The sequence below is a fragment of the Salmo salar genome, chromosome 13 (genome assembly GCF_965601325.2).
Source record: "Salmo salar chromosome 13, fSalSal1, whole genome shotgun sequence".
In the NCBI taxonomy this organism is placed as follows: Eukaryota; Metazoa; Chordata; class Actinopteri; order Salmoniformes; family Salmonidae; genus Salmo; species Salmo salar.
In genome coordinates this window covers 25,147,449-25,174,270 of record NC_138303.1, presented here as the reverse complement: position 1 = coordinate 25,174,270, position 26,822 = coordinate 25,147,449, and the positions used below count along the sequence as shown (strand labels likewise).

The 26,822-nt window shown below is 43.5% G+C and overlaps 1 protein-coding gene across 1 annotated transcript in view; it reads right to left on the bottom strand.

The window, feature by feature from the left end:
- Positions 1-26,822, bottom strand: part of LOC145850455 (uncharacterized) — a 95,322-nt gene that overhangs the window by 21,942 nt on the left and 46,558 nt on the right. The window contains exon 2 of the mRNA XM_082959908.1: positions 21,964-21,993. Within this exon, the coding sequence (XP_082816034.1) occupies positions 21,964-21,993 (30 nt within the window). The remainder of the gene's footprint in view (positions 1-21,963; positions 21,994-26,822) is intronic.

The window sequence follows — 26,822 nt, the reverse complement described above, 5'->3', positions numbered from 1 at the left end:
TGACTCAGTTACACCAGCTCTGTCAGGAGGAATGGGCCAAAATTCACCCAACTTATTGTTGGAAGCTTGTAGAAGGCTACCCGAAACGTTTGACCCAAGTTAAACAATTTAAAGGCAATGCTACCAAATACTAATTGAGTGTATGTAAACTTCTGACCCAGTGGGAATGTGATGAAAGAAATAAAAGCTTAAATAAATCATTCTCTCTACTATTATTCTGACATTTCACATTATTAAAATAAAGTGGTGATCCAAACTGACCTAAGACAGGGAATTTTTACTAGGATTAAATGTCAGGAATTGTGAAGAACTGAGTTTAAATGTATTTGGCTGAGGTGTATGTAAACTTCCCACTTCAACTGTATATGTTTAACATGTTACTCTACTATAGCTCTGAGATACAGTATAGTTATAGCCTTATTTGGAGTTCCAAAATTAGAAATGAAAAGTAAACATTTTTATTTTGTTGTTTAGGATATTAAATATCATACCCAGCGCATTTCCTTAACACACATTTTGAATGTTAGATTTAAATGTGTTACACAGAAAAGCATTAATTACACTCTATAGAACTTAGTTTGATTTATTTTTGTAAGACTGTCCCAAATTAAAATCTATCTTTTGTCCGGGAAAATCTACAGTTTGATCTGGCGTCTAAGATATCATACATAATATATAATGTGGGGGTTAACAAAAACACTTAGTTTTCTCCCACATTTGTCTACTTCCCACATCCTAAAAAGAGTCTATTGAGCAGCAGCATTATGGTTTTCATTATTCAGATGGTTTCCTGAGCATTATGATCTATCAACAGCTACACCATGGAAACACAATACCTCAAAATGAATAATTGAGTAGAACAACAATATTTAGCGTAGCACACATATGATATTATTCATTCCATAGGAGGATATTTTCAAATGAGTGAATTAATCATTGATATGACATTGGTGAGATCTTGCATATTTAGATCATATGCAGTAGAGTGGAGCCATATGAACAAAATGTTCAGCGGGTATCTGGATACATTCATCATGAACACAGAGGCACTAGGAATGAAATACAACGTTAGAGTTCTGAGGTTACCTCCCAGAATCCACCTGAACCTGTCTTATTGAAGGTTCTGTCTATGGCTCCGGCTACCAAATAAATCATCGGTGTGGCATGATGTAAAAAAAAACTTCAACCCTACTCGAGACTGAAGAAGAAGGAGTACAGACACGAAGCAATTGAAATTATTCCAAAGAATGAAAGAACACAAAATAAATGTTCATGTAGACAGAAGGTCAGGTTCTTTGTGGTGTTTCTACACAGTATCAGACAGTCTTTGTATGTTTGTTTTCTGCACTGAAATCCATTTAGTCAAGGACTCCTCCTCCTGATCTCATCATGGCAATTTCTATCTTTCTTATCATCATAAACCTGATGTAGTTTTGCCCAGCAGCACTTCTCACTCATCTATAGAAGAGCTTCCATGGTCCCCGGTGGCACTTTTGGCCCGCTGACACTGGAGTCGGGACCATCCCCTCTTCAGTTCACCCAAGTCTGCCAAGAGTCTCTCAGAGGTCACGACCTTCATTAAGCACGGAGCCATTTACATGTGATTGAACATCTGTCCTGAATGCTGAATGGCGGCCATCCACCGTCACAGAGCTCTGATCCCATCTCTGTCAGACACACAGAGCGGCAGGACATGCCATCTGACATCTCTGTCAGACACACAGAGCGGCAGGACATGCCATCTGACATCTCTGTCAGACACACAGAGCAGCAGGACATGCCATCTGACATCTCTGTCAGACACACAGAGCGGCAGGACATGCCATCTGACATCTCTGTCAGACACACAGAGCGGCAGGACATGCCATCTGACATCTCTGTCAGACACACAGAGCGGCAGGACATGCCATCTGACATCTCTGTCAGACACACAGAGCGGCAGGACATGCCATCTGACATCTCTGTCAGACACACAGAGCGGCAGGACATGCCATCTGACATCTCTGTCAGACACACAGAGCGGCAGGACATGCCATCTGACATCTCTGTCAGACACACAGAGCAGCAGGACATGCCATCTGACATCTATAGTGAAAGCAGTTTGATCAATCATTTGGCCTCGGTGTCTTTGCTAAGCCTCCATGGAGAATAGCCAGACTGGCGGGTAGGACGTCTGAAGTTATATTCACTATCATCTCTTTTCAAATTCACAGCTTTGTGAGAAAAGTAATTACAGTATGAATATAGGTGAGGAATTACAGTCACGTCTTATTCTGGCACTATCAGAGTATAATCAGTTCATGTCTTGCTTAAAAACACCTTCACAGAAAAGCCCAGAATGCACAAAATGTCTCATTCCTGCACGTAAGCCATGACTAATATCAGCTGCTAATTGAATCAACGGCTGATGCCATTTACTACTTTTTTGGCTAAATTAATGATTCATTTGATCTCTCTCTGTCTGGCTCTCTCATGTATGTATGTATGTATGTATGTATGTATGTATGTATGTGTGTGTGTGTGTGTGTGTATGTAAATATATATATAAATAAAGCAATGGGTGTTAAATTGTAGGACAGCTTCTCTACAAGCCAGCACCGCAGGCTGAGGCAACTTAAAGGCAAATCATCATAAATAACTTCTGTGTTCTGCTTGACCACCATGTCTGAACTCACAAGGAGCATAACAATCCATCTGTCTCAAAGACAAACCTCTTTCCCAGTGAGCTGTTATCATAGTTCACCATCATGCTCCATGGCAACGACATCTACACTCATGAGTGGTAGAGGTCAACCTTGTTTGATCGCAGAGGAGTGCTACCGGCAAAACATTTCAAATGTTTCCCTGGAGAACTCTTCTAATGAATCCAGAGGTGAGGTACAGTGATAGCAGTGGACAACCCTCCTCACCAGGGACCGCAGTGAGTCTGCAAGCAGTGACAGCTCCTGACATTGCACTGTGACTGAGCAAGGTGCAAGCTTGAAGGTTAAACTGTTCTGTCTCACTGTGGTCAACTTGTCACAGACATTTCCTGCCCCCCAGTTGATATAGAGCTTCAAATTGCAATATTATTCCAGTACTGTGTAATAGCTACCCACATAATAATGTATCAATAATTGACTTCTACATGGCCTAACAGAAGTCTATTCAGGTGTGAAGTACTTAACAATAATCTGAAAAGGTGCAATTCCGTATAATTGCACCTTCACTCCATTACCATCATCACATCATAATGCTATATTATGTAGATGCTACAATGCTTTAGCTACGGGTAGGCCCCACTACCTTGACATAGCAATGCTTTCCTGTTCTCCTGTATGACTGGCAGTGGTTTATTCAGCAGCTACTGGTGTTTTAACACATAATGTGAAGGCTTTGACCTGAACATGAGGGATCAGAGCAGTGCTTTGTTCTCTCTCCTTCTTCTTCACTGTAATAACAGGGAGGTTTTTATAATGCCTCTCTTTCTGTCTCCACACCTCCCTGCTGAGAATAACAGGGGAATGAAAAGCCACTGATCCTGCAAGGCCTGTTGTTGCAAAACGCCTCCGTTGAGCCGCTACAGGCAGGCAAACAGGCAGGCAAACAGGCAGGCAAACAGGCAGGCAAACAGGCAGGCAAACAGGCAGGTATCACCACACTGTCACTCTGCTTTGGTCCCACAATATTCCTCTCAACGTCATATGAGGAACCTTGTTCAGGAACACAAGCTATATGGATGCTGTATGATCAAATGGTTTCATATAACAATGACAATTGGATTTAATCTAGAGATGGTACAGAGTTAATCATTACTATGCATTTATCTGTAGTTCCTAGGTTATCCTCATTCATAGGGTCATGTTATTGTCATTTTGTGAAACATACTCAAACATACTTCCTAGACTTGAGCGATATACCATTTATACTGTATACCGGGGTATTTTGAAATACTGACGGTATGATTTTCAATACAGCGGGGGCTGCGGGGTTGGGTACTACGCCACTGCTTACAACTATAAGTTAAATATAACTAGAAGAAATCTAAGATGTGTCAAATAAATTATATCAAAGCTCAGGACACCAACTATGCATTTGGTTTGCTAACTTGCTAGCTAAGTGGCTAGATGTCTAGATCAAGCTTCTTGGTTACAGCAGAGACATTCAATCCCTCCTGGATCTGGGGCCTCATTTATAACCATTGTAAATTTAACACCAAATATAAAAAAAAATGGAGATTTATAAACATGGCGCAAGTCATACACAAGCATGTTTCCCATTATAAATCAGACCTGTCGTAAAAAAAAGGAGCATTATAACTTGAAATACGCCCCTAATTCACCTTTAAAGGTAAATGTAACTCCTCTATTTGCTGTATACTTTGGAAGTATTGGAATTAAGCCAAGACAGTATCAAAAAGGAAATAAAAATGGCAAACTTGATCAAATGTCTTTGGAGGTGTTGTCAGAATGTTTTCTTTGCAGTGACATTTACAGCAAAAACGATTGCAAATTGTTGTGGACCTGTCAACAGATCTTTGAATGCAATAATGTTTCCTGAACCTAAATATGCTGCACTGCCCGTGAATTCTGAAACATTGTCTACACAAAAATATTTGATAAAACTACAGTAGGCCTACTTACAGTAGCCTACACACTTCAATGCCACATTTCAATCTGTTAAAATCTACTGTGTTATAAGCCACGCTCCCTGTCGGAAGCATAGAGCAAAACCTTAATGATAATATCATATCTAATAGGCCAATTAAATGAGAGATGTACATGGTCATTTGTTGTATAGCTACTTCGGGAATATTAACTCATCATGGCCAGAAAAGGTGAGAAATGTATTCTGCAACAGTTATGATATACAGTATGTATTATGTTTATAAATTAAATATTGTCTACTTGAGAAATGTGACATTACAGTATTCAGACGTAGCCTACAAACGTCAGTGTAAAAGGTGAACCTTCTGTTCTAAAACGGATCTTCGGATTGGGTCGCATAGAGCAAAATACTGGAAATAGCTTATCTCTATTTACTACTGTGATGTGGGTCCAATTAAATGAGAGATAGGACTGGGCCTCCCAAGTGGTCTAAGGCACTGCATCGCAGCGCTAGAGGCGTCACTACAGACCCGGGTTCGATCCCAGGCTGTGTCGCAGCCGGCCGCGACCGAGAGACCCATGAGGCAGAGCACAATTGGCCCAGCGTCATCCGGGTTAGGGAGGGTTTGGCTGGCTGGGATGTCCTTGTCCCATCGCGCTCTAGCGACTCCTTGTGGCTGGCCGGGCGCCTGCACGCCGGCCCCGGTCGCCAGCTGTACGGTGTTTCCTCCGATACATTGGTGCGGCTGGCTTCCAGGTTAAGCGAGCAGTGTGTCAAGAAGCAGTGCGGCCTAGCGGGATCGCGTTTCGGCAGACGCATGTCTCTCGATCTTCGCCTCTCCCGAGTCCGAGTTACAGTAACGGGACACAACTAACCACCAATTGGATATCAAGGGGTGAAAAGTACAACAAAAAAAGAGGCATGGGACAAATGGTAGCCTACACGAACTTGTTGTAGCCTACAGGCACGAGCAGCCTATGAAACCCTCAGGCAGGAAAGGTGGGTATTGTATTCTGCAATAATCATGAAAATAAAATAAATAATAACAAATATATGCCTATTTCAAATTATTTTTTAATGCAAAGATAAGAAAAATAAATGTTTAAAGGCAAATGTTTGTATAATGTTATTATATTTAGCTAGGCTAACTGTTTTTTTTGTTACGAATAAGTGTCATACATTCCCCGTTTGCACAAGGCTAAACTATTGCCTTCTTGCAATGCAATACTTCAACCACCTGAAACTGTGCGTACACACGGTTTAAAGGAAGCCGTCTCACGTCAAGTTCAGTTTTTATAAATGCCAACTTTTGAGTGAAATCTGGCACACGCATGTTCTGGGGCATATTTTGTGTGTACGCAACATTTATAAATGAGGCTGCTGTTGCCGAAGTAGTTTTGTACCCCTTGTGTACACATTCTGTAATACCTTATACACCGGGATATGGTACAGAAACGGTATGAAAATCGGGATAACGCCCAACACTAATACTTGCACACTTGCTCTGAAAAATTAGGAACTGTTATTAAATCATTTTTCATTCTCGGATGAATAATACTTTCATCCATCCCCAGCCCTCATACTGTATTGAGTGTGTCTGTGGGACTACTGGTGAGCTCTCTAGCTACCTCCAGCCTATTGTTCCCGGCTAGTCAGGGCTTATTAATGAGTGCTGCTCTACACAGCGGCAACGCATCATCATCACCCATTCAGTGGAGAATAATCCAGCAAAACCAGGTCATTGAGGCTGTTCTGAGGCTGTTCACACCAGCAGTCAGTCAGTCAGTCTCTCACTCTGCTGGCTCCTAATCACATCTGAATGAAGACATCCATTCTGATTACAGTGGAGCAGGCCAATTAACCACAGCCATGTTGTTATTCCTCTCTCATTAGCCATCGAGTGTGTATAAGTGTGTATGAGTGTGATTGTGCGTGCGAGTGTGTGTGTGTGTACACTCCCCCGGCGCTGACAGGCCGGTCCCTCTACGCGTTCGCTCACTGTCGGCTACAGTAGCTCACCACAGCAAAGCAAAGCCAAATGCTCAGGAAGCACAGCTTATTTATAGCATCCTGTTCTAAATTCAATGGATTTTCCATGATTAATAATAATGAGCTAGCTAACTACATATGGAACACAGTAAATGTTAAACAGCCAGGCTCAGTTGAAGTCATGTTGGAACTGCGCATTAACATGGGAGAGACATGTAAGCAATATGGCTATGAGCCTAGTGGGTGTCTCAGGAGAGTGACACATCAGTGGCTGTGTTGTGGTTTTGAATTTGAACCACCAGGCTAATTTTGAGCTTTAGTATTGCCTATGTGGCTGGTAGACTGGGGACAGTGAGGCGGTAGACTTGTGGCTGGTAGACTGGGGACAGTGAGGCGGTAGGCCTGTGGCTGGTAGACTGGGGACAGTGAGGCGGTAGGCCTGTGGCTGGTAGACTGGGGACAGTGAGGCAGTAGGCTTATGGCTGGTAGACTAGGGACAGTGAGGCAGTAGGCTTATGGCTGGTAGACTAGGGACAGTGAGGCAGTAGACCTGTGGCTGATAGATTGGGGACTGTAGGCCTGTGGCTGGTAGTCTGGGGACAGTGAGACGGTAGGCTTGTGGCTGGTAGTCTGGGGACAGTGAGGCGGTAGCCCTGTGGCTGATAGTTTGGGGACTGTAGGCCTGTGGCTGGTAGTCTGGGGACTGTAGGCCTGTGGCTGGTAGTCTGGGGACTGGTAGTCTGGGGACTGTAGGCTTGTGACTGGTAGTCTGGGGACTGTAGGCCTGTGGCTGGTAGACTGGGGACAGTGAGGCGGTAGGCCTGTGGCTGATAGTTTGGGGACTGTAGGCCTGTGGCTGGTAGTCTGGGGACTGTAGGCCTGTGGCTGGTAGTCTGGGGACTGTAGGCCTGTGGCTGGTAGACTGGGGACTGTAGGCCTGTGGCTGGTAGACTGGGGACAGTGAGGCGGTAGGCCTGTGGCTGATAGTTTGGGGACTGTAGGCATGTGGCTGGTAGTCTGGGGACTGTAGGCTTGTGGCTGGTAGTCTGGGGACTGTAGGCTTGTGGCTGGTAGTCTGGGGACTGTAGGCTTGTGGCTGGTAGTCTGGGGACTGTAGGCTTGTGACTGGTAGTCTAGGACTGTATTAGTGCTGAATGCAGAGGTGCTTGTTGAAGTAATTTCACACAGCCGGACCCTGGTATTATATTACATACTGATGTAGAAAGACTATAGACATAACATCAGGTCCACCATTATTGGCTCCCTTGATAAAGATGGGCAAAAAATACTATTTAATTGTATGCTCCCCCCAAAAATTGGGAAATGATATTATACTAATACAACTGCTCAGAGAAAGATATTTTGTTTAAATTGTGTCTAATGAAAGAGAAGTGTCTGTATTTTTTTTTTTAAATTAAAGCATAAATACATTTTTCTACCATTTTCAATAAGAATTATGCAAAGGCTTTGGTTTCTGGTCAAACAGATGGAAAGGGGGTCTTAGACAACATCTACCAGAAAAAGTCTTAAAAAGGGTGAGCACAAATACATCAAACACAACAATGCTGAAATAGAGGCCCATGCCAACAAATATCAACACATATATAGTTTTGGAAAAATGATTTGCCTTCTGTAAGTTTAAGAATGTTGCCTTGTACCTTCTAATTTCGTTACCAGAAATCCACATATCTTTAAGATATTTTCAAATTTCTCTCCCTCATAAGGGAGGATAATGAAAGTTCACAGAAATAACAAGGTAGACCTACCAATTAGTTAGTGTTTTTACTGACTGTTTGTTTATAAATTATTATGTGATTAAAAAACATAATTCTGTTACCAAATCGGTAATGGAATTACTGCAACTAAATTGGCTACAACAGGAAATCATAGTAGTCACAAACCACAGTTGGGTCACCTGCTACTGTCCTCCTTTCCACTGGCATACTGTTATGTTCAGCTCATAGGGTCACCTGCTACTGTCCTCCTTTCCACTGGCATACTGTTATGTTCAGCTCATAGGGTCTCCTGCTACTGTCCTCCTTTCCACTGACATACTGTTATGTTCAGCTCATAGGGTCACCTGCTACTGTCCTCCTTTCCACTGGCATACTGTTATGTTCAGCTCATAGGGTCACCTGCTACTGTCCTCCTTTCCACTGACATACTGTTATGTTCAGCTCATAGGGTCTCCTGCTACTGTCCTCCTTTCCACTGGCATACTGTTATGTTCAGCTCATAGGGTCACCTGCTACTGTCCTCCTTTCCACTGACATACTGTTATGTTCAGCTCATAGGGTCTCCTGCTACTGTCCTCCTTTCCACTGGCATACTGTTATGTTCAGCTCATAGGGTCTCCTGCTACTGTCCTCCTTTCCACTGACATACTGTTATGTTCAGCTCATAGTGTCTCCTGCTACTGTCCTCCTTTCCACTGGCATACTGTTATGTTCAGCTCATAGGGTCTCCTGCTACTGTCCTCCTTTCCACTGGCATACTGTTATGTTCAGCTCATAGGGTCTCCTGCTACTGTCCTCCTTTCCACTGGCATACTGTTATGTTCAGCTCATAGGGTCACCTGCTACTGTCCTCCTTTCCACTGGCATACTGTTATGTTCAGCTCATAGGGTCACCTGCTACTGTCCTCCTTTCCACTGGCATACAGTTATGTTCAGCTCATAGGGTCACCTGCTACTGTCCTCCTTTCCACTGGCATACTGTTATGTTCAGCTCATAGGGTCACCTGCTACTGTCCTCCTTTCCACTGGCATACTGTTATGTTCAGCTCATAGGGTCACCTGCTACTGTCCTCCTTTCCACTGGCATACTGTTATGTTCAGCTCATAGTGTCTCCTGCTACTGTCCTCCTTTCCACTGGCATACTGTTATGTTCAGCTCATAGGGTCACCTGCTACTGTCCTCCTTTCCACTGGCATACTGTTATGTTCAGCTCATAGGGTCACATGCTACTGTCCTCCTTTCCACTGGCATACTGTTATGTTCAGCTCATAGGGTCACATGCTACTGTCCTCCTTTCCACTGGCATACTGTTATGTTCAGCTCATAGTGTCTCCTGCTACTGTCCTCCTTTCCACTGGCATACTGTTATGTTCAGCTCATAGGGTCACCTGCTACTGTCCTCCTTTCCACTGACATACTGTTATGTTCAGCTCATAGGGTCACCTGCTACTGTCCTCCTTTCCACTGGCATACTGTTATGTTCAGCTCATAGGGTCTCCTGCTACTGTCCTCCTTTCCACTGGCATACTGTTATGTTCAGCTCATAGGGTCACATGCTACTGTCCTCCTTTCCACTGGCATACTGTTATGTTCAGCTCATAGGGTCACCTGCTACTGTCCTCCTTTCCACTGACATACTGTTATGTTCAGCTCATAGGGTCACCTGCTACTGTCCTCCTTTCCACTGGCATACTGTTATGTTCAGCTCATAGGGTCTCCTGCTACTGTCCTCCTTTCCACTGACATACTGTTATGTTCAGCTCATAGGGTCACCTGCTACTGTCCTCCTTTCCACTGGCATACTGTTATGTTCAGCTCATAGGGTCTCCTGCTACTGTCCTCCTTTCCACTGGCATACTGTTATGTTCAGCTCATAGGGTCTCCTGCTACTGTCCTCCTTTCCACTGGCATACTGTTATGTTCAGCTCATAACTGTTTTCTTTCTCTTTCTGTCGTCTGGTGGTCAAAGCAAGGGTGTGACAACAGTCTGGACAACCCCTCCCTCTCACTCTCTTTTCTCTCTCTCCAGTTAATGTCACCTCTCCCAGCTCTTACTGAAACCTACCACCTACCCTCTTTCCATTTACTGTAACCAGCGTCCTCACCCACTGAGCCAGTGATGCCAACTTAGCAATTTTGTTGCTAGATTTAGCAACTTCTCAGACTACCCTGGCAACTTTTTTTTCAAACAGCACCTAGCAACAAATGTAGCTACTTTTAAAAATGTATTTGGAACTTTTAGCAACTTTTGAAAAGTGACTCAAATCAAATGTTATTTGTCACATACACATGGTAAGCAGACGTTAATGCGAGTGTAGCGAAATTCTTGTGCTTCTTGTTCTGACCATGCAGTAATATCTAACAAGTAATCTAACAATTTCACAACAACTACCTTATACACACACAAGTGTAAAGGAATGAATAAGAATATGTACATAAAAATATATGGATCAGTGATAGCCGAACGGCATAGGCAAGATGCAGTAGATGGTATAGAGTACATATGAGATGAGTAATGTAGGGTATGTAAACATTATATAAAGTGGCATTATTTAAAGTGGCTAGTAATACATTTATTACATCCAATTTGTAATTATTAAAGTGGCTAGAGGTTTGAGTCAGTATGTTGACAGCAGCCACTCAATGTTAGTGATGGCTGATTAACAGTCTGATGGCCTTGAGATTGAAAAACAGCTTCTGTCTCTCGGTCCCCGCTTTGATGCACCTGTACTGACCTCGCCTTCTGGATGATAGCGGGGTGGACAGGCAGTGGCTCGGGTGGTTGTTGTCCTTGATGATCATTTTGGCCTTCCTGTGACATCGGGTGTTGTAGGTGTCCTGGAGGGCAGGTAGTTTGCCCCCGGTGATGCGTTGTGCAGACCTCACTACCTTCTTGAGAGCCTTACGGGTGAGGGCGGAGCAGTTGCCGTACCAGGCAGTGATACAGCCCGACAGGATGCTCTCAACTGTGCATCTGTAAAAGTTTGTTAGTGTTTTTGGTGACAAGCCAAATTTCTTCAGCCTCCTGAGGTTGAAGAGGCGCTGTTGCGCCTTCTTCACCACGATGTCTGTGTGGGTGGACCATTTCAGTTTGTCTGTGATGAGTACGCCGATGTGGATAGGGGGCTGCTCCCTCTGCTGTTTCCTGAAGTCCAAGATCATCTCCTTTGTTTTGTTGACATTGAGTGTGAGGTTATTTTCCTGACACCACACTCCAAGGGCCCTCACCTCCTCCCTGTAGGCTGTCTCGTCGTTGTTGGTAATCAAGCCTACCACTGTAGTGTGGTCTGCAAACTTGATGATTGAGTTGGAGACGTGCATGGCCACGCAGTCATGGGTGAACAGGGAGTACAGGAGAGGGCTGAGAACGCACCCTTGTGGGGCCACAATGTTGAGGATCAGCGGGGTGAAGATGTTTCCTACCCTTACCACCTGGGGACGGCCCGTCAGGAAGTCCAGGACCCAGTTGCACAGGGCGGGATCGAGACCCAGGGTCTCGAGCTTAATGACGAGTTTGGAGGGTACTACGGTGTTAAATGCTGAGCTGTAGTCGATGAACAGCATTCTTACATAGGTATTCCTCTTGTCCAGATGGGTTAGGGCAGTGTGCAGTGTGATTGCGTCGTCTGTGGACCTATTGGGGCGGTAAGAAAATTGGAGTAAGTCTAGGGTGTCAGGCGATAGTCATTTAGCTCAGTTACCTTAGCTTTCTTGGGAACAGGAACAATGGTGGCCCTCTTGAAGCATGTGGGAACAGCAGACTGGGATAAGAATTGATTGAATATGTCCGTAAACACACCAGCCAGCTGGTCTGCGCATGCTCTGAGGACGCGGCTAGGGATGCCGTCTGGGCCGGCAGCCTTGCGAGGGTTAACACGTTTAAATGTTTTACTCGCATTGGCTGCAGTGAAGGAGAGCCCACAGGTTTTGGTAGCGGGCCGTGTCGGTGGCACTGTATTGTCCTCAAAACGAGCAAAGAAGTTGTTTAGTTTGTCTGGGAGCAAGACATCGTGGTCTGCAACGGGGCTGGTTTTCTTTTTGTAGTCCGTGATTGACTGTAGACCCTGCCACATACCTCTCGTGTCTGAGCCATTGAATTGCAACTCTACTTTGTCTCTATACTGACGCTTAGCTTGTTTGATTGCCTTGCGGAGGGAATAGCTACACTGTTTGTATTCGGTCATGTTTCCGGTTACCTTGCCCTGACTAAAAGCAGTCAGTTTTGCGTGAATGCTGCCATCAATCCACGGTTTCTGGTTGGGAAAGGTTTGAATAGTCGCTGTGGGTACAACATCACCGATGCACTTGCTAATAAACTCGCTCACTGAATCAGCGTATTCATCAATGTTATTGTCCGACGCTATGCAGAACATATCCCAGTCCACGTGATCAAAGCAATCTTGAAGAGTGGAATCCGATTGGTCGGACCAGCGTTGAACAGACCTGAGCACGGGCGTTTCCTGTTTTAGTTTCTGTCTATAGGCTGGAAGCAACAACATGGAGTCGTGGTCAGATTTTCCGAAAGGAGGGCGTGGGAGGGCTTTGTATGCGTCGCAGAAGTTAGAATAACAATGATCCAGCGTTTTGCCAGCCTGGGTCGCGCATTCGATATGCTGATAAAATTTAAGGAGCCTTGTTTTCAGATTAGCCTTGTTAAAATCCACAGCTACAATAAATGCAGCCTCAGGATATGTGGTTTCCAGTTTACATTGTCCAATGAAGTTCTTTCAGGGCAGTTGATGTGTCTGCTTGGTGGGGGGGGGGGGGGGGTGGATACACGACTGTGATTATAATCGAAGAGAATTCTCTTGGTAGATAATGCGGTCGGCATTTGATTGTAAGGAATTCTAGGTCAGGTGAACAAAAGGACTTGAGTTCCTGTATGTTGTTATGATCACACCACATCTCGTTAATCATAAGGCATACACCCTCACCCATTATACATTTACATTATAGTCATTTAGCAGACGCTCTTATCCAGAGCGACTTACAGTAGTGAATGCATTCTTTTCATACATTTATTTATTTATTTTTTTTTTCTTCTGTGCTGGCCCCCCGTGGGAATCGAACCCACAACTCTGGCGTTGCAAACACCATGCTCTACCAACTGAGCTACAGGGAAGGCCAGAGAGATGTTTGTTTCTGTCGGCGCGATGCGTGAAGAAACCATGTGGCTGTACCGACTCTGATAACGTATCCCGAGTGAGCCATGTTTCTGTGAAACAGAGAATGTTACAATCTCTGATGTCTCTCTGGAAGGCAACCCTTGCTCGGATTTCGTCTACCTTGTTGTCAAGAGACTGGACATTGGCGAGTAGTATGCTCGGGAGTGGTGCACGATGTTCCTGTCTATGGAGCCTGACCTGGAGGCCGCTCCGTCTGCCCCTTCTACGGCGCCGTTGTTTTGGGTCGCCTACTGGGATCTGATCCATTGTCCTGGGTGGTGGTCCAAACAGAGGATCCGCTTCGGGAAAGTCGTATTCCTGGTCGTAATGTTGGTAAGTTGACGTTGCTCTTATATCCAATAGTTCCTCCCGGCTGTATGTAATAAAACTTAACCTGTTAGGGCTAGGGGGCAGCATTGACACGGCTGGATAAAAAACGTACCCGATTTAATCTGGTTACTACTCCTGCCCAGTAACTAGAATATGCATATAATTATTGGCTTTGGATAGAAAACACCCTAAAGTTTCTAAAACTGTTTGAATGGTGTCTGTGAGTATAAGAGAACTCCTATGGCAGGCCAAAACCTGAGAAGATTTCAAGCAGGAAGTGGCCTGTCTGAGAAGTAGTGTTTCATCTTGGCTCTTTTTATTGAAGACTCAGGATCTGTGCAATAACGTGACACTTCCTACGTCTTCCATAGGGTCTCAGAGCCCGGGAAAACGTTGAACGATATCGAGGTAGGCTCTGGCTGAAACACTTTATCGCTTTTGGCAAGTGGCCACTCAGAGTACTATGGGCTTAGGCGCGTGCCCGCTTCAACCGAATGGTTTCTTTTCCTTTGTCTGTTTATCTAAACGCAGATTCCCGGTCGGAATATTATCGCTATTTTATGAGAAAATGGCATAAAAATTGATTTTAAACAGTGGTTGACATGCTTCGAAGTACGGTAATGGAATATTTAGAAATCTTTTGTCACGAATTGCGCCATGCTCGTCACCCTTATTTAGCCTTTAGGATAGTGTCTAGAACGCACGAACAAAACGCCGCTGTTTGGATATAACGATGGATTATTTTGGACCAAACCAACATTTGTTATTGAAGTAGAAGTCCTGGGAGTGCATTCTGACGAAGACAACAAAGGTAATAACATTTTTCTTATAGTAAATCTGACTTTGATGAGTGCTAAACCTGCTGGGTGTCTAAATAGCTAGCCCTGTGATGCCGGGCTATCTACTGAGAATATTGCAAAATGTGCTTTCACCGAAAAGCTATTTTAAAATCGGACATATCGAGTGCATAGAGGAGTTCTGTATCTATAATTCTTAAAATAATTGTTATGCTTTTTGTGAACGTTTATCGTGAGTAATTTAGTAAATTCACCGGCAGTGTTCGGCGGGAATGCTAGTCACATGCTAGTCACATGTTAATGTAAAAAGCTGGTTTTTGATATAAATATGAACTTGATTGAACAAAACATGCATGTATTGTATAACATAATGTCCTAGGGTTGTCATCTGATGAAGATCATCAAAGGTTAGTGCTACATTTAGCTGTGGTTTGGGTTTATGTGACATTATATGCTAGCTTGAAAAATGGGTGTCTGATTATTTCTGGCTCGGTACTCTGCTGACATAATCTAATGTTTTGCTTTCGTTGTAAAGCCTTTTTGAAATCGGACAGTGTGGTTAGATTAACGAGAGTCTTATCTTTAAAATGGTGTAAAATAGTCATATTTTTGAAAAATTGAAGTAATATCATATCTAAGGTATTTGAATAACGCCACAGGATTCAACTGGCTGTTGAGTAGGTGGGATGCAAGCGTCCCACCTAGCCCATAGAGGTTAAGATTTCCTGGGGTAACAATGTAAGAAATAATACATAAAAAAACGAAATACTTCCTAGTTTCCTAGGAACGCGAAGCGAGGCGGCCATCTTTGTCGGCGCTGGAAGTGTGCCTCAAATGCTAAATGCACGCATTTTCCCTCTAAATGACACAAAAACGATTTTCTCGGTCACACACTCAGTCACAACACACATGCCTGGCTGCAAAAGTGCATTGTGAGTGACGTCAGCAGCAGGCGCTCAGCTCGTGCACAGGCAGCAGCAGGCCAGCAGCAATTTCAGCAAATTGCAAATCATTGTTGGCTGACTGCAGCAGCAGCACGGGTTCGATGAGCCAAACCCAATGAATATAGTTGGTCACGAATGTTTGATCTTGAACAGAACTTACACCATCAATCAACATGTCTCAAACCAAATTGTACAGCCAGAAGTACAGAAAAGAGTGGGAGCCTGTACCTGAACAAATGTCAAATCATATTTTTTGCCGAGATGGCCAGTCACTTTGAGTAACATTATTGTGTATTCTACGTAATGACGCAGTTTTACGTTATCACGCAATGACATCACAACGTCATTTAGCAACTTTTAGCAACAAATCAACCTGCCTCTAGCAACTTACCCTGAAAATTAGTTGGCAACACTGCACTGAGCACCAACCCACACCGGATGTCCATGGACGTTGAAAAGTAGTTGAAATTTGGTCAGTCCGCCCTGGCCGGACCAAATCTGAACCAATCATAGACAAGTTTGGGACAGCCCAATAGAGTACTGGACGTTCGTATTCCAATACTTGTGGGTACTCATAAAAAAATGAATCACAGTTCTTTTTTAACAATGAAAATGCTTTGTCTAAATTTGATAAATTAAATTGTGACAATGCTACACAAGGATATACCATGACGTGAAATTATTAATTCAATAAAACAACAATCTTTGGAATGTAGTGTTTATCACGTGCGCCCCATAAAAAGATATACCGTATTAGCCTACACGGGTTTCACGCGTTTGTTATTTTCTGCCAATCAAAGTGGCACTGTCTATAGTCAGGGGCTCCTTGTGTAGTAAGCAACGTGGGAGATCATCAATGCAAAATGGAATTACAATTACAGAATTAAGTTAGTTAAATTTGAAGGAGTAGGCTACAACTACGAGCAACCATCAGGTAGGCTATTGTTTAATCTGAATGGAGTTGTTATAGACAAGGACGGGAAGCGCACGAAAATGGCCTCAATTTTAGCCTAGGTAATGTTAGCTAGCTAGCTGGCTAACATAGCTGGCTATCTTTGCTAGCTTCTTGACATCGATTTGATGCAGTCAAGGTGGAACAGCCAGGTGGAATGATAGATGACCTATGGAAGTTTGTCTAACTAGTCTACGGTTGCTCTCGCTCTCTCCCTCCCGTGTAAAACTCATCGGCTACTGCCCACCGCACTGCTGCAAGCAAGTTGCACCAAAGTCAAGCAAGCCAGTTCCCAAGTTGAAATTTGTGAGTTTAAAACAAATTTTTTTTTACATAAATTTCGACTATACGGATATATGAAAAAAATGGCATGATATTATTTTAATAGTGAAATTATTTCAAAATGCCCATCCTCCCTACAGTACGGTACAGTACAGGGCGGCAGGTAGCCTAGCGGTTATAGCGTTGGGTCGAAAGATTGCTGGTTCGAATACCTGAACAGACAAGGTGTGTCGATGTGCCCTTGAGTAAGGCACTTAATCATTTGCTCCAGGGGCGCTGTACTACTATGGCTGACCCTGTAAAACTACACATTTCACTGCACCTATGTATTTCACAATAAAACATGGCAAGACTAATGTTGCACAACCAGGTGTGGAAAGATCTTAGGGACTTACCCAGAAAGACTCACAGCTCTTAGGGACTTGCCCAGAAAGACTCACAGCTCTTAGGGACTTACCCAGAAAGACTCACAGCTCTTAGGGACTTACCCAGAAAGACTCACAGCTCTTAGGGACTTACCCAGAAAGACTCACAGCTCTTAGGGACTTACCCAAGTAAGACTCACAGCTCTTAGGGACTTACCCAAGTAAGACTCACAGCTCTTAGGGACTTACCCAGAAAGACTCACAGCTCTTAGGGACTTACCCAGAAAGACTCACAGCTCTTAGGGTCTTACCCAGAAAGACTCACAGCTCTTAGGGTCTTACCCAGAAAGACTCACAGCTGTAATTGCGGCCAAAGGTGCTTCTAAAAAGTATTGCCTTAGGGGTGTGAATACTTATCTAAATGAGATATCTGTATTGCATTTTCAATAAATGTGCAAAGATTTCTAAAAACATTATTACGCTTTGTCATTATGGGATATTGTGTGTATATAGGTGAGAGAAAAAAACTATGTAAACTTGTGAATTCAGGCTGTAACACAACAAAATGTGTAATAAGTCAAGGGGTGTGAATACTTTCTGAAGGCACTGTCTGTCTGGGGAGTTTATTAGCAGCGGCAGCTGTTGATGCATACTAAATGTTATTGGAAGACTGGAAATGTAGAGGAACTAGAGGCTGCTACTGTAGTTATGCTGATTGACACTACTCATGTGAGAGGATAAAGGCTTAATTAGCAGGATGGGTTATGGGCCAGTTCCACTAACTGACTGAATAGAGGCCCCAGTCTATTGTGTTTCACAGTGAGTCACTGGCAGAAATGCTGCAATGTTAGTACAGTGGCTTTGCTAGTGATGCTGCTCAGTGGGTGAGCCCCCCCACCCCCACACACGGCAATGACAGGCAGAAACCTCCAGGGCTCAGACCCTCTCCTTCCCCGTCAACTCAGTAAGAAAGGACAGCCAGTACAGAACACAATAGGCCGGAGGACAACAAAGATCAGGGGCGGAAAGAACAGAGAAGGCCTGAATCTACTGTATATCAACTACACAGACCCAGCTTTAGGGTTCTCTCTATTCTCAGAAAGCCCAGAAACACACAAAACTTGAGAGGCAGGAATAAGAGTGTAATTCACCATCTGCTTAACAGGAACATATGCGCGGATTACTAGTGCTGAGTGCTTTTTGAGGTCGGTTCAATAATTTAAAACAAAAATCAGTTTTCGATTTCGATTATTTTCATTTGATGAAATAATGACATTAAAATAATTTTTGGCCTTTTTAATGGAAATTCCAAAGCCAAAAATAGTTCATTTAATTGCCAAAACATAGAAAATATTCCACTGTTTCTGTCAGGTTCACATTGATCAAGAAAAGGAAGTAATACGTAATAAAATAGTTTATATTGGATCTATATATAATGACTCATGTCTCCGCCCTAACATTGGCAGTTGTTCTCCCAAAGGCGGGAAAGCAGGCAACAAGTTTAGGCCCAAAATAATCCGGTAGAAACGAATTGGGCTTATTTTGGACAGATTTTCGCCTCTTCTTCTCTGACCCGTCTTTGTCCAAGCCGGACAAAAAACACTGCAATGGATTATCGTCATTGAAGTTAATTACCAGGTTTCGGTGCTGAACTAGGTTGAATATTTGCTTAACGAAAACTACAACTCCCTTCAGGCCAGCGTCCCACATAGTTCTTGACTTGATTTTTCTCATGTTGTGAATGATTTGATTTCACTCTTGAGAAAAGGCGCGATGGGCTCACAAAAAAAAACTAATTGGAATTCGAACAATTGAACAGACGTCAGTTGTCAGACGTCAGTTGTTAAATAACAAAAAAAGAAACACGAAATGTTGATTATTCGCACAGCACTATTGATAACCCAAGATATTAAATCCATATACTATGGAGACAAGGAGCTCGAGCCAAGAGAGTTTATTTACTAGGGACTAGTGAAGGGGGGGAATGGACACAGCTACATATCAGGACATCATTTTTAATTAAATATCGTGTCACATTGTTTGGACAATATTGTAATATTATTGTTGCGCCAGTTGGCTGTTCCTGCTCCAAAACTCCAGTATTGTTCCTTCATAGCTTGTTCTCCATCTTCTTTTTAAAGGTGCTACACCTAGAACTTCGCAGAATCTCTCCCATATGTGGAAGCTAGGTGAATTGCAACAGCACTAGGCTACATTCGAAACGAAAATCTCCCTGCCCCCACATCCCATTTCCCCGTAACATGGCGGAGACTCACTCTTCAGCCTTTTACTTTCGGTTTTATATTTCACAGCGATTTAGACGGTACAATGATTCCCTACACTATGCCGTGCTTGTTTTCTCACAAATTGACATTGAGCGAACAGCGTAGAATTTTAGCAACAAAGAAATGACAGCGCAATTTCTACATTGGCCACTTGAACAGAGTTCCACTAGATAACACAGCCACAAGTCAAATCAAATCACATTTTTACCCAGACTATTCACATTTATGTAGGTAGAGTTAATTAAAGTGACTATGCATAGATGACAACAGAGAGTGGCAGTGGTGTGGAGAGGGGAGGGGGGCAATGTGAATAGTCTGGGTAGCCATTTGACTAGATGTTCAGGAGTCTTATGGCTTGGGGGTAGAAGCTGTTTAGAAGCCTCTTGGACCTAGATTTGGCGCTCTGGTACTGCATGCCGTGCAGTAGCAGAGAGAACAGTCTATGACGAGGGTGGCTGGAGTCTGACAATTTTTAGGGCCTTCCTCTGACACCGCCTGGTACAGAGGTCCTGGATGGCAGGAAGCTTGGCCCCGGTGATGTACTGGGCCGTACGCACTACCCGCTGTAGTGCCTTGAGGTTGGAGGCCGAGCAGTTGCCATACCAGGCAGTGATGCAACCCGTCAGGATGCTCTTGATGGTGCAGCTGTAGAACCTTTTGAGGATCTGAGGACCCATGCCAAATCTTTTCAGTCTCCTGAGGGGGAATAGGTCTTGTCGTGCCCTCTTCATGACTGTCTTGGTGTGCTTGGACCATGTTAGTTTGTTGGTGATGTGGACGCCAAGAACTTGAAGCTCTCAACCTGCTCCACTACAGCCCCGTCGATGAGTGCTCGGTCCTCCTTTTCCTGTAGTCCACAATCATCTCCTTTGTCTTGATCACATTGAAGGAGAGGTTGTTGTCCTTGCACCACATGGTCAGGTCTCTGACCTCCTCCATATAGGCTGTCTCATCGTTGTCTGTGATCAGGTCTAACATGGTTGTGTCATCAGCAAACTTAATGGTGTTGGAGTCATGCCTAGCCGTGCAGTCATGAGTGAACAAGGAGTACAGCAAGGGAACTGAGCATGGACCCCTGAAGGGCCCCGTGTTGAGGATCAGCGTGGCGGATGTGTTGTTATCTACCCTTACCACCTGGGGGCAGCCGGTCAGGAAGTCCAGGGTCCAGTTACAGAGGGAGGTGTTAAGTCCCAGGGTCCTTAGTTTAGTGATGAGCTTTGAGGGCACTATGGTGTTGAACGCTGAGCTGTAGTCGTGAATAGCATTCTCACATAGGTGTTCCTTTTGTCCAGGTGGGAAAGGGCAGTGTGGAGTGCAATAGAGATTGCATCAACTATGGATCTGTTGGTGCAGTATGGAAATTGGAGTGGGTTTAGGGTTTCTGGGATAATGGTGTTGATGTGAGCCATGACAAGCCTTTCAAAGCACTTCATGGCTACAGATGTGAGTGCTACGGGTCGGTAGTCATTTAGGCAGGTTACCTTAGTGTTCTTGGGTACAGGGAATATGGTGTTCTGCTTGAAACAGGGAGAGGTTGAAAATGTCCGTGAAGACACTTGCCAGTTGGTCAGTGCATGCTCAGAGTACACGTCCTGGTAATCTTTATGGCCCAGTGTCCTTGTGAATATTGACCTGTTTAAAGGTATTACTCACATCGGCTGCGGAGAGTGTGATCACAGAGTCATCCGGAACAGCTGATGCTCTCATGCGTATTTCAGTGTTACTTGCCTCAAAGCGAGCATAGAAGTTATTTAGCTCGTCTGGTAGGCTCGTGTCACTGGGCAGCTCTCAGCTGTGCTTCCCTTTGTAGTCTGTAATAGTTTGCAAGCCTTGTCACATCCGACGAGCATCAGAGCCGGCGTAGTATGATTCAATCTTAGTCCTGTATTCAAGCTTTGCCTGTTTTGATTGTTCGTCGGAGGGCATAGCGGGATTTCTTATAAGCTTACGGGTTAGAGTCCCGCTCCTTGAAAGTGGTAGATCTACCCTTTAGCTCAGTGTGAATGTGAGGTCCCTGGCAATTCCCAACCCTACTAGGGACTGGGGAGAAAAGCACCTCGCCTTGACATGCCAGTCAAGTTTTCCAGCCCTAGTCACATCAACGATGTATACTTATTCTAGCTTTAAACCACTCCATGGCTTCACTCAGTCTCCTAAGACACTCCCATATAAATCTCCTGCCAGATAGACTGTATGAGGAAATTACAATGTGACAGCGAGTGACCTTGGGTTGCACTCATACCCATCATTTTCCCCATCATAATGGCCACTAGTGGACACTGAGGCACCTCATCAGTGCCTGGCTGCTACTATCATCAGCAGACAGGATAATCACTCATGTCTCTGCTAGCATGTTTTATTACAGAGCTGGTCAGCTATAGACTAGAGCACCAGAACCTACTCAGAGAGATGGGTGGGTGGATTGAGGAGGGAGATGGAACGGGAGAGAGGGAACGGGAAAGATGGTCATCAGAGTTAATAAAGTGTTACCTGAATACTTGCCTTACATCATGTGTAACAGTATACATACCTGACCATTTTGGAGCTTTCGCATTCAGATCTGAAAAACAAAGAGGCTACTGATTAGTATATTCATCAATTCATTGTGAATACATTTATCAGACAATCTAATTGAAAAAAATCTCAATTTATCAAGGACGATACGACAACGTAAATGACAAACCAGCCTGGTTGCTTCATTCAGTCAGTGATTAATTGTGAGTTTTAGAAGTAGTATTACAGAGAACCTGCAGCACTGAGCACTGCACTGTATGAATAGGGAAGAGCCAATTGAAAAGATGCAGTACAATACCAGCAGTCATAAATCAACACACTGCTGTGCTCAAGTCCTTCTCATGGTCTACATGTCAACAATACCAGGCGCAGTAAAGAATTCAAGCAATAAACTAGAAATCCCTGACAATATTGCTGTACATTGTGTTGCAAATAATACAATGCAATTACATTGACATTCCATCGGAGAGAGAAAACGTTATCCAGTGTGCCACTGTGGAGAAGCAAAGGGTTATTTCAAAACACTTTCGAAAAATATAAAAAAAACATTTGGCCAATGTAGGTTTTCCCCATGCTCATAATGATAGAGACCTATCTCTGAGACAAGCTCTGCTGGAATAAAGCTCCACATTTTTTAGACACTTCAGATAACTCAAGACAAAGCTGGTCTAACTCATTTCAACCTTGCAGAGGTAACAAAAACTGCTATATAAGAACTGGATATGAGGAGGATGTGTCCATTACATAGTGCTCAATTCTTGAAGGAGGGGCTCAATCTTACATGGAATTACAATTCATTGAGTTAGTACTTAAACTAAGTTAGCACCCAAGAGACCAGTATACATAGCTATCCTGCATCAATATCCTAAGCTTAAATGGATCTCTGGCCCTACACAGAACATTGTCCATTTGCAACCACACTCTTTAAACGCCCACACCAGTAGAAATTCGCTTTTTCGAGCTGAAAGACAAAGGCCAGAGCTGTCCCATGATGTTGCACAACAATTTAAGTCAATAAGTCATTGTTTTAGTCAAAGTATGATATATCTGGGCTTGAAGTGACAAATCTGAACTGCCCACTTTGTGCAAATCCATGTGAATGCTGTGTCTTTTCCTATGATATAGAAATTATTTTTTACCCTACGTTTTGTTTCAGGGCTGGTTTTTTGTTGAATGATACCACCCACCAGCATGGCTTTGTTTATTAATCAGAAACAGCTGCAAAGTTATTCCTCTTTGCAACTGATGAGCCAAACAACCTTGTGTCCACTTGGCCACCTTGAGCCACGGAGCACATTAAATTACCGGGTGCAAATGTATGTTTTGCACCTCCACTTTTTTTTTTTTTAAACAATAAAATTATCCTAATCCATTGGATAGTTTGTTAATGTTCACTTATTTGTTAAATTATTTTTGTACTTTCACCCCTTTTTCTCCAAAACACGACCCTGCCAAGCCGCACTGCTTCTTGACACTTAACCCGGAATGTGTCGGAGGAAACACAGTCTAGCTGGCGAACAGGGTCAGCTTACAGGTGCCCGGCCTGCCACAAGGAGTCACTAGAGCGCAATGGGACAAGGAAATCCCGGCTGGCCAAACCCTCCCCTAACCCGGACGATGCTGGTCCAATTGTGCACCGCCTCTTGACACAGCCTGGGATCGAACCCGGGTCTGTAGTGACGCCTCAAGTACGGCAATGCAGTGTCTTAAACCTCTGTACCACTCGGGAGGACCACATTTTCACTTATTTTTGAGCTAGATTGTATTAAGCTAGACTGTATTAATATATATATATATATATATATATGGTAGGGCTATCTTCTGTATACCACCCATATATATATATATATATTTTTATATTACCATTTTATATAATAGTATGATTGCGTGATATGATAGCATTTAGCAAACCCACTCGCTCCGTCGTCCCAAGATGAATGTTTTTGACCACTAAAGTTTTGCATCGCTACACGCTCCACTGCTTTGAATGGTATAACATTAGCTATGAACCACAAGTTCCTATCCAGATAATTAAAAGGCACCTGCAAAATAAAATTCAAGGAACTCATAGTTCCATGTTATCTGCGGCGTACATGATCATGAGCAAAGTCATTGTAGCCTATCATTTCACTTCCCCTGTGAGAACCATGAGCACAGGTTGACTTGGCTTTGCTTGTACCACAGCCGAAGACTGCCAGCAGCCTGCCTACCTACCTGACGTTGCAGTGTCATAACAATAAACAAAAACGCATATCAGCTATCTTTCAATAGTTATCCAAATTACCGGAGCATCATCTTACTCTTTCTAGCAATTTTATGGCAGATTCCCGGCCGCAATTTATGGAAGATGCCAAAACCTTGGAAATAACAATAGATTGTGACGTCAAAGATTGGCCAGTGGTTTACATCTGTGGCAAAGTCTTCCCTAAATCACTGCTTATGATTTACGGAAGGCTTCCAACTCCAGAACCAACCATAGAGCCAACTGGCTAATCTTTTGAATACGGTGTAGTAAAAGAAATACAACCGCAACTACAGATAACATCAGCTGGCTAAGTTAGCAAGATAGCTAGCTACACTGATAGCTGTCAGTGCCTTATTTGTTGATGATCAACTCCACATGGAAATTTCCACACCCAATTCACAAATATGTATAAATAGCCTTTGCTATTCATCCGAGGTGGAACCTGAAGGTGCATTTCCTCTCCAGGACAAGAAATTACATCAAAATAGTGGCGGCCATGCGATTCCACAGGAGTATACAGTACTATACACAGACAGAATGTAATAAATGCCACTATACCATTTAAGGGAAAGCGCTCCGCACATGGCTGTTCTCTGGAACACTGCACTCGGAGCCAATAAAGCTACAGGCTATATCTAGCAAAATGTATGTGCCGTCATCGCTTACTCATTCTCCTCATATGGAGTAGGAGGAAAGCAATACGAGTTGAAAGTTACCTTGCCTAGCTTGGGCATTTTCACTAATTATGAATGGACAGGAAATTGCTTGAGTTTCTTATTGTAAGTTGAGCTGAGAATAAAATCTAAAGTATGTGACTACAGCCTTTTTCCTAATTATGGGGGAATTTGAATTGTTGAATGAGGCGATGGTGGTCCTTTGGAATTATAGAACTTCATTGTTGTTTTCAACAGAACCATCTGGACTCTCTGGGGCTGAAGATTCGCTGCTGGCTACCTCTCAACACTATACTATCACACATGGCTACCTCCCTTCCACTCCTTCTTTCTCCCATTTCCCGCACTTCTATACCCTGCTGATCACCCAAGTCTCTTTCTCCTCAGAGTACATCGGCAACAGAGGGACAGCAGAGTCATCTCTCTCTCTCTCTCTCAACTCACCATCAGCTCTACTCCTGAGATATTAGAAGAAAAGTACTTAAACGTCTATATGGAGCTCTCTGTGTATTTGTTTTATCCTCAGCCATACAATCATTTAATTCCCAACAGAGGAGAAACTGAAACAGACAAAAATGTGATTATTTGATTGCTGGCAATGGCATTTGGTGCTGCTGGTGCCATCTCTCATTGTTGTTGTCAGCACATGATATGCAGGCTTCACACAATCGTTTTGAAATCTATTTGATTTAGACCAGGGATGGGCAACTCTAGTCCTCAGGGGACTGATTCGTGTAACAGTTTTGCCCCAGCCCCAGCTAACACACTGGACTCCAATAACCACCTAATCATGTTCTTCAGTTTAGAATGCAATTAGTTTAATCAGCTGTGTTTGCTAGGGATGGGGGAAAAAGTGTGACACCCCTCCTCCGGCCCCTGAGGTCTGGAGTTGCCCATCCCTGATATAGACAAACCACAGCTACCCATTTTAACAAACAGGTGTTAAATCTGTGTCACTCTCTGTCTGTGTGCCTCTGTATCCACTGATGTGTCTCACCCATATTGTGTGTGTGTGTGTGTGTGTGTGTGTGTGTGTGTGTGTGTGTGTGTGTGTGTGTGTGTGTGATCATGTTTAAAGTGCTCTGCACATTAGAATATTTGCCAAAGCTCTACTACAAACGGAACAAATACTGCTGAACAAACCAATCACCAAGTGGTCCAGTGAATTCGTTAGAGCAAACCCCCATCACATTCACCACTGAACCTGGTCGAGCTGAGCAGAGCAGCAACATTGGGTCAATATGAAGCGCTGAGAATCATTGACACACATAGCACAGCTCCCGTCCAATGCATTGCCAACTATTGTAATATTGATTGGTGTTCATACTAACCCTGTACCAGTGCAGCATGATAGGCATGCAGACATTACTCACTAACCGAGAAGTCCCATTGAATCATCACCCCTAGAATCATTTCTTGAATGAGAAACGCCATTTCCTTGAGCCCCCATTCGTGTCTGACAGGCTCAGAGCTGAGAAAAAAAAGTGACTGGGCTGCTTGAGTGGTCAAACTCTGGACAGCTCCTTTCCCACATAGACAGGCCATGTAAAGCTCTAAAAACCCTTTCAAAGAGAAGGCTACAGATGAGGCCTTTGCAATTTACAAGGATACTCAAATTCTGTAAAAATGACACATTCAATAGAAGGATGGAAAGTGAAGCACGTTGAATAGTAGGTTACAACATTATCCATTTATTTTCAAAAATGTAATTATATCGCTTTATATTCCTGTCTGGGTGAAGGGGATAGGTGACAATTTTTCAAGCCTTGAAAAGTGCTTTGGAATAACTCCAAGGAAAAATATGTAATACTGAATAATACATGACAATTCAAATAGTATGCACCTTTGAAAATACAGATTTACCTCTTTAAATAGTGCATTTACAGTACCAGGCAAATGTTTGGACACACCAACTCTTTATTATTACTATTAGCTACATTGTAGAATAATAGTGAA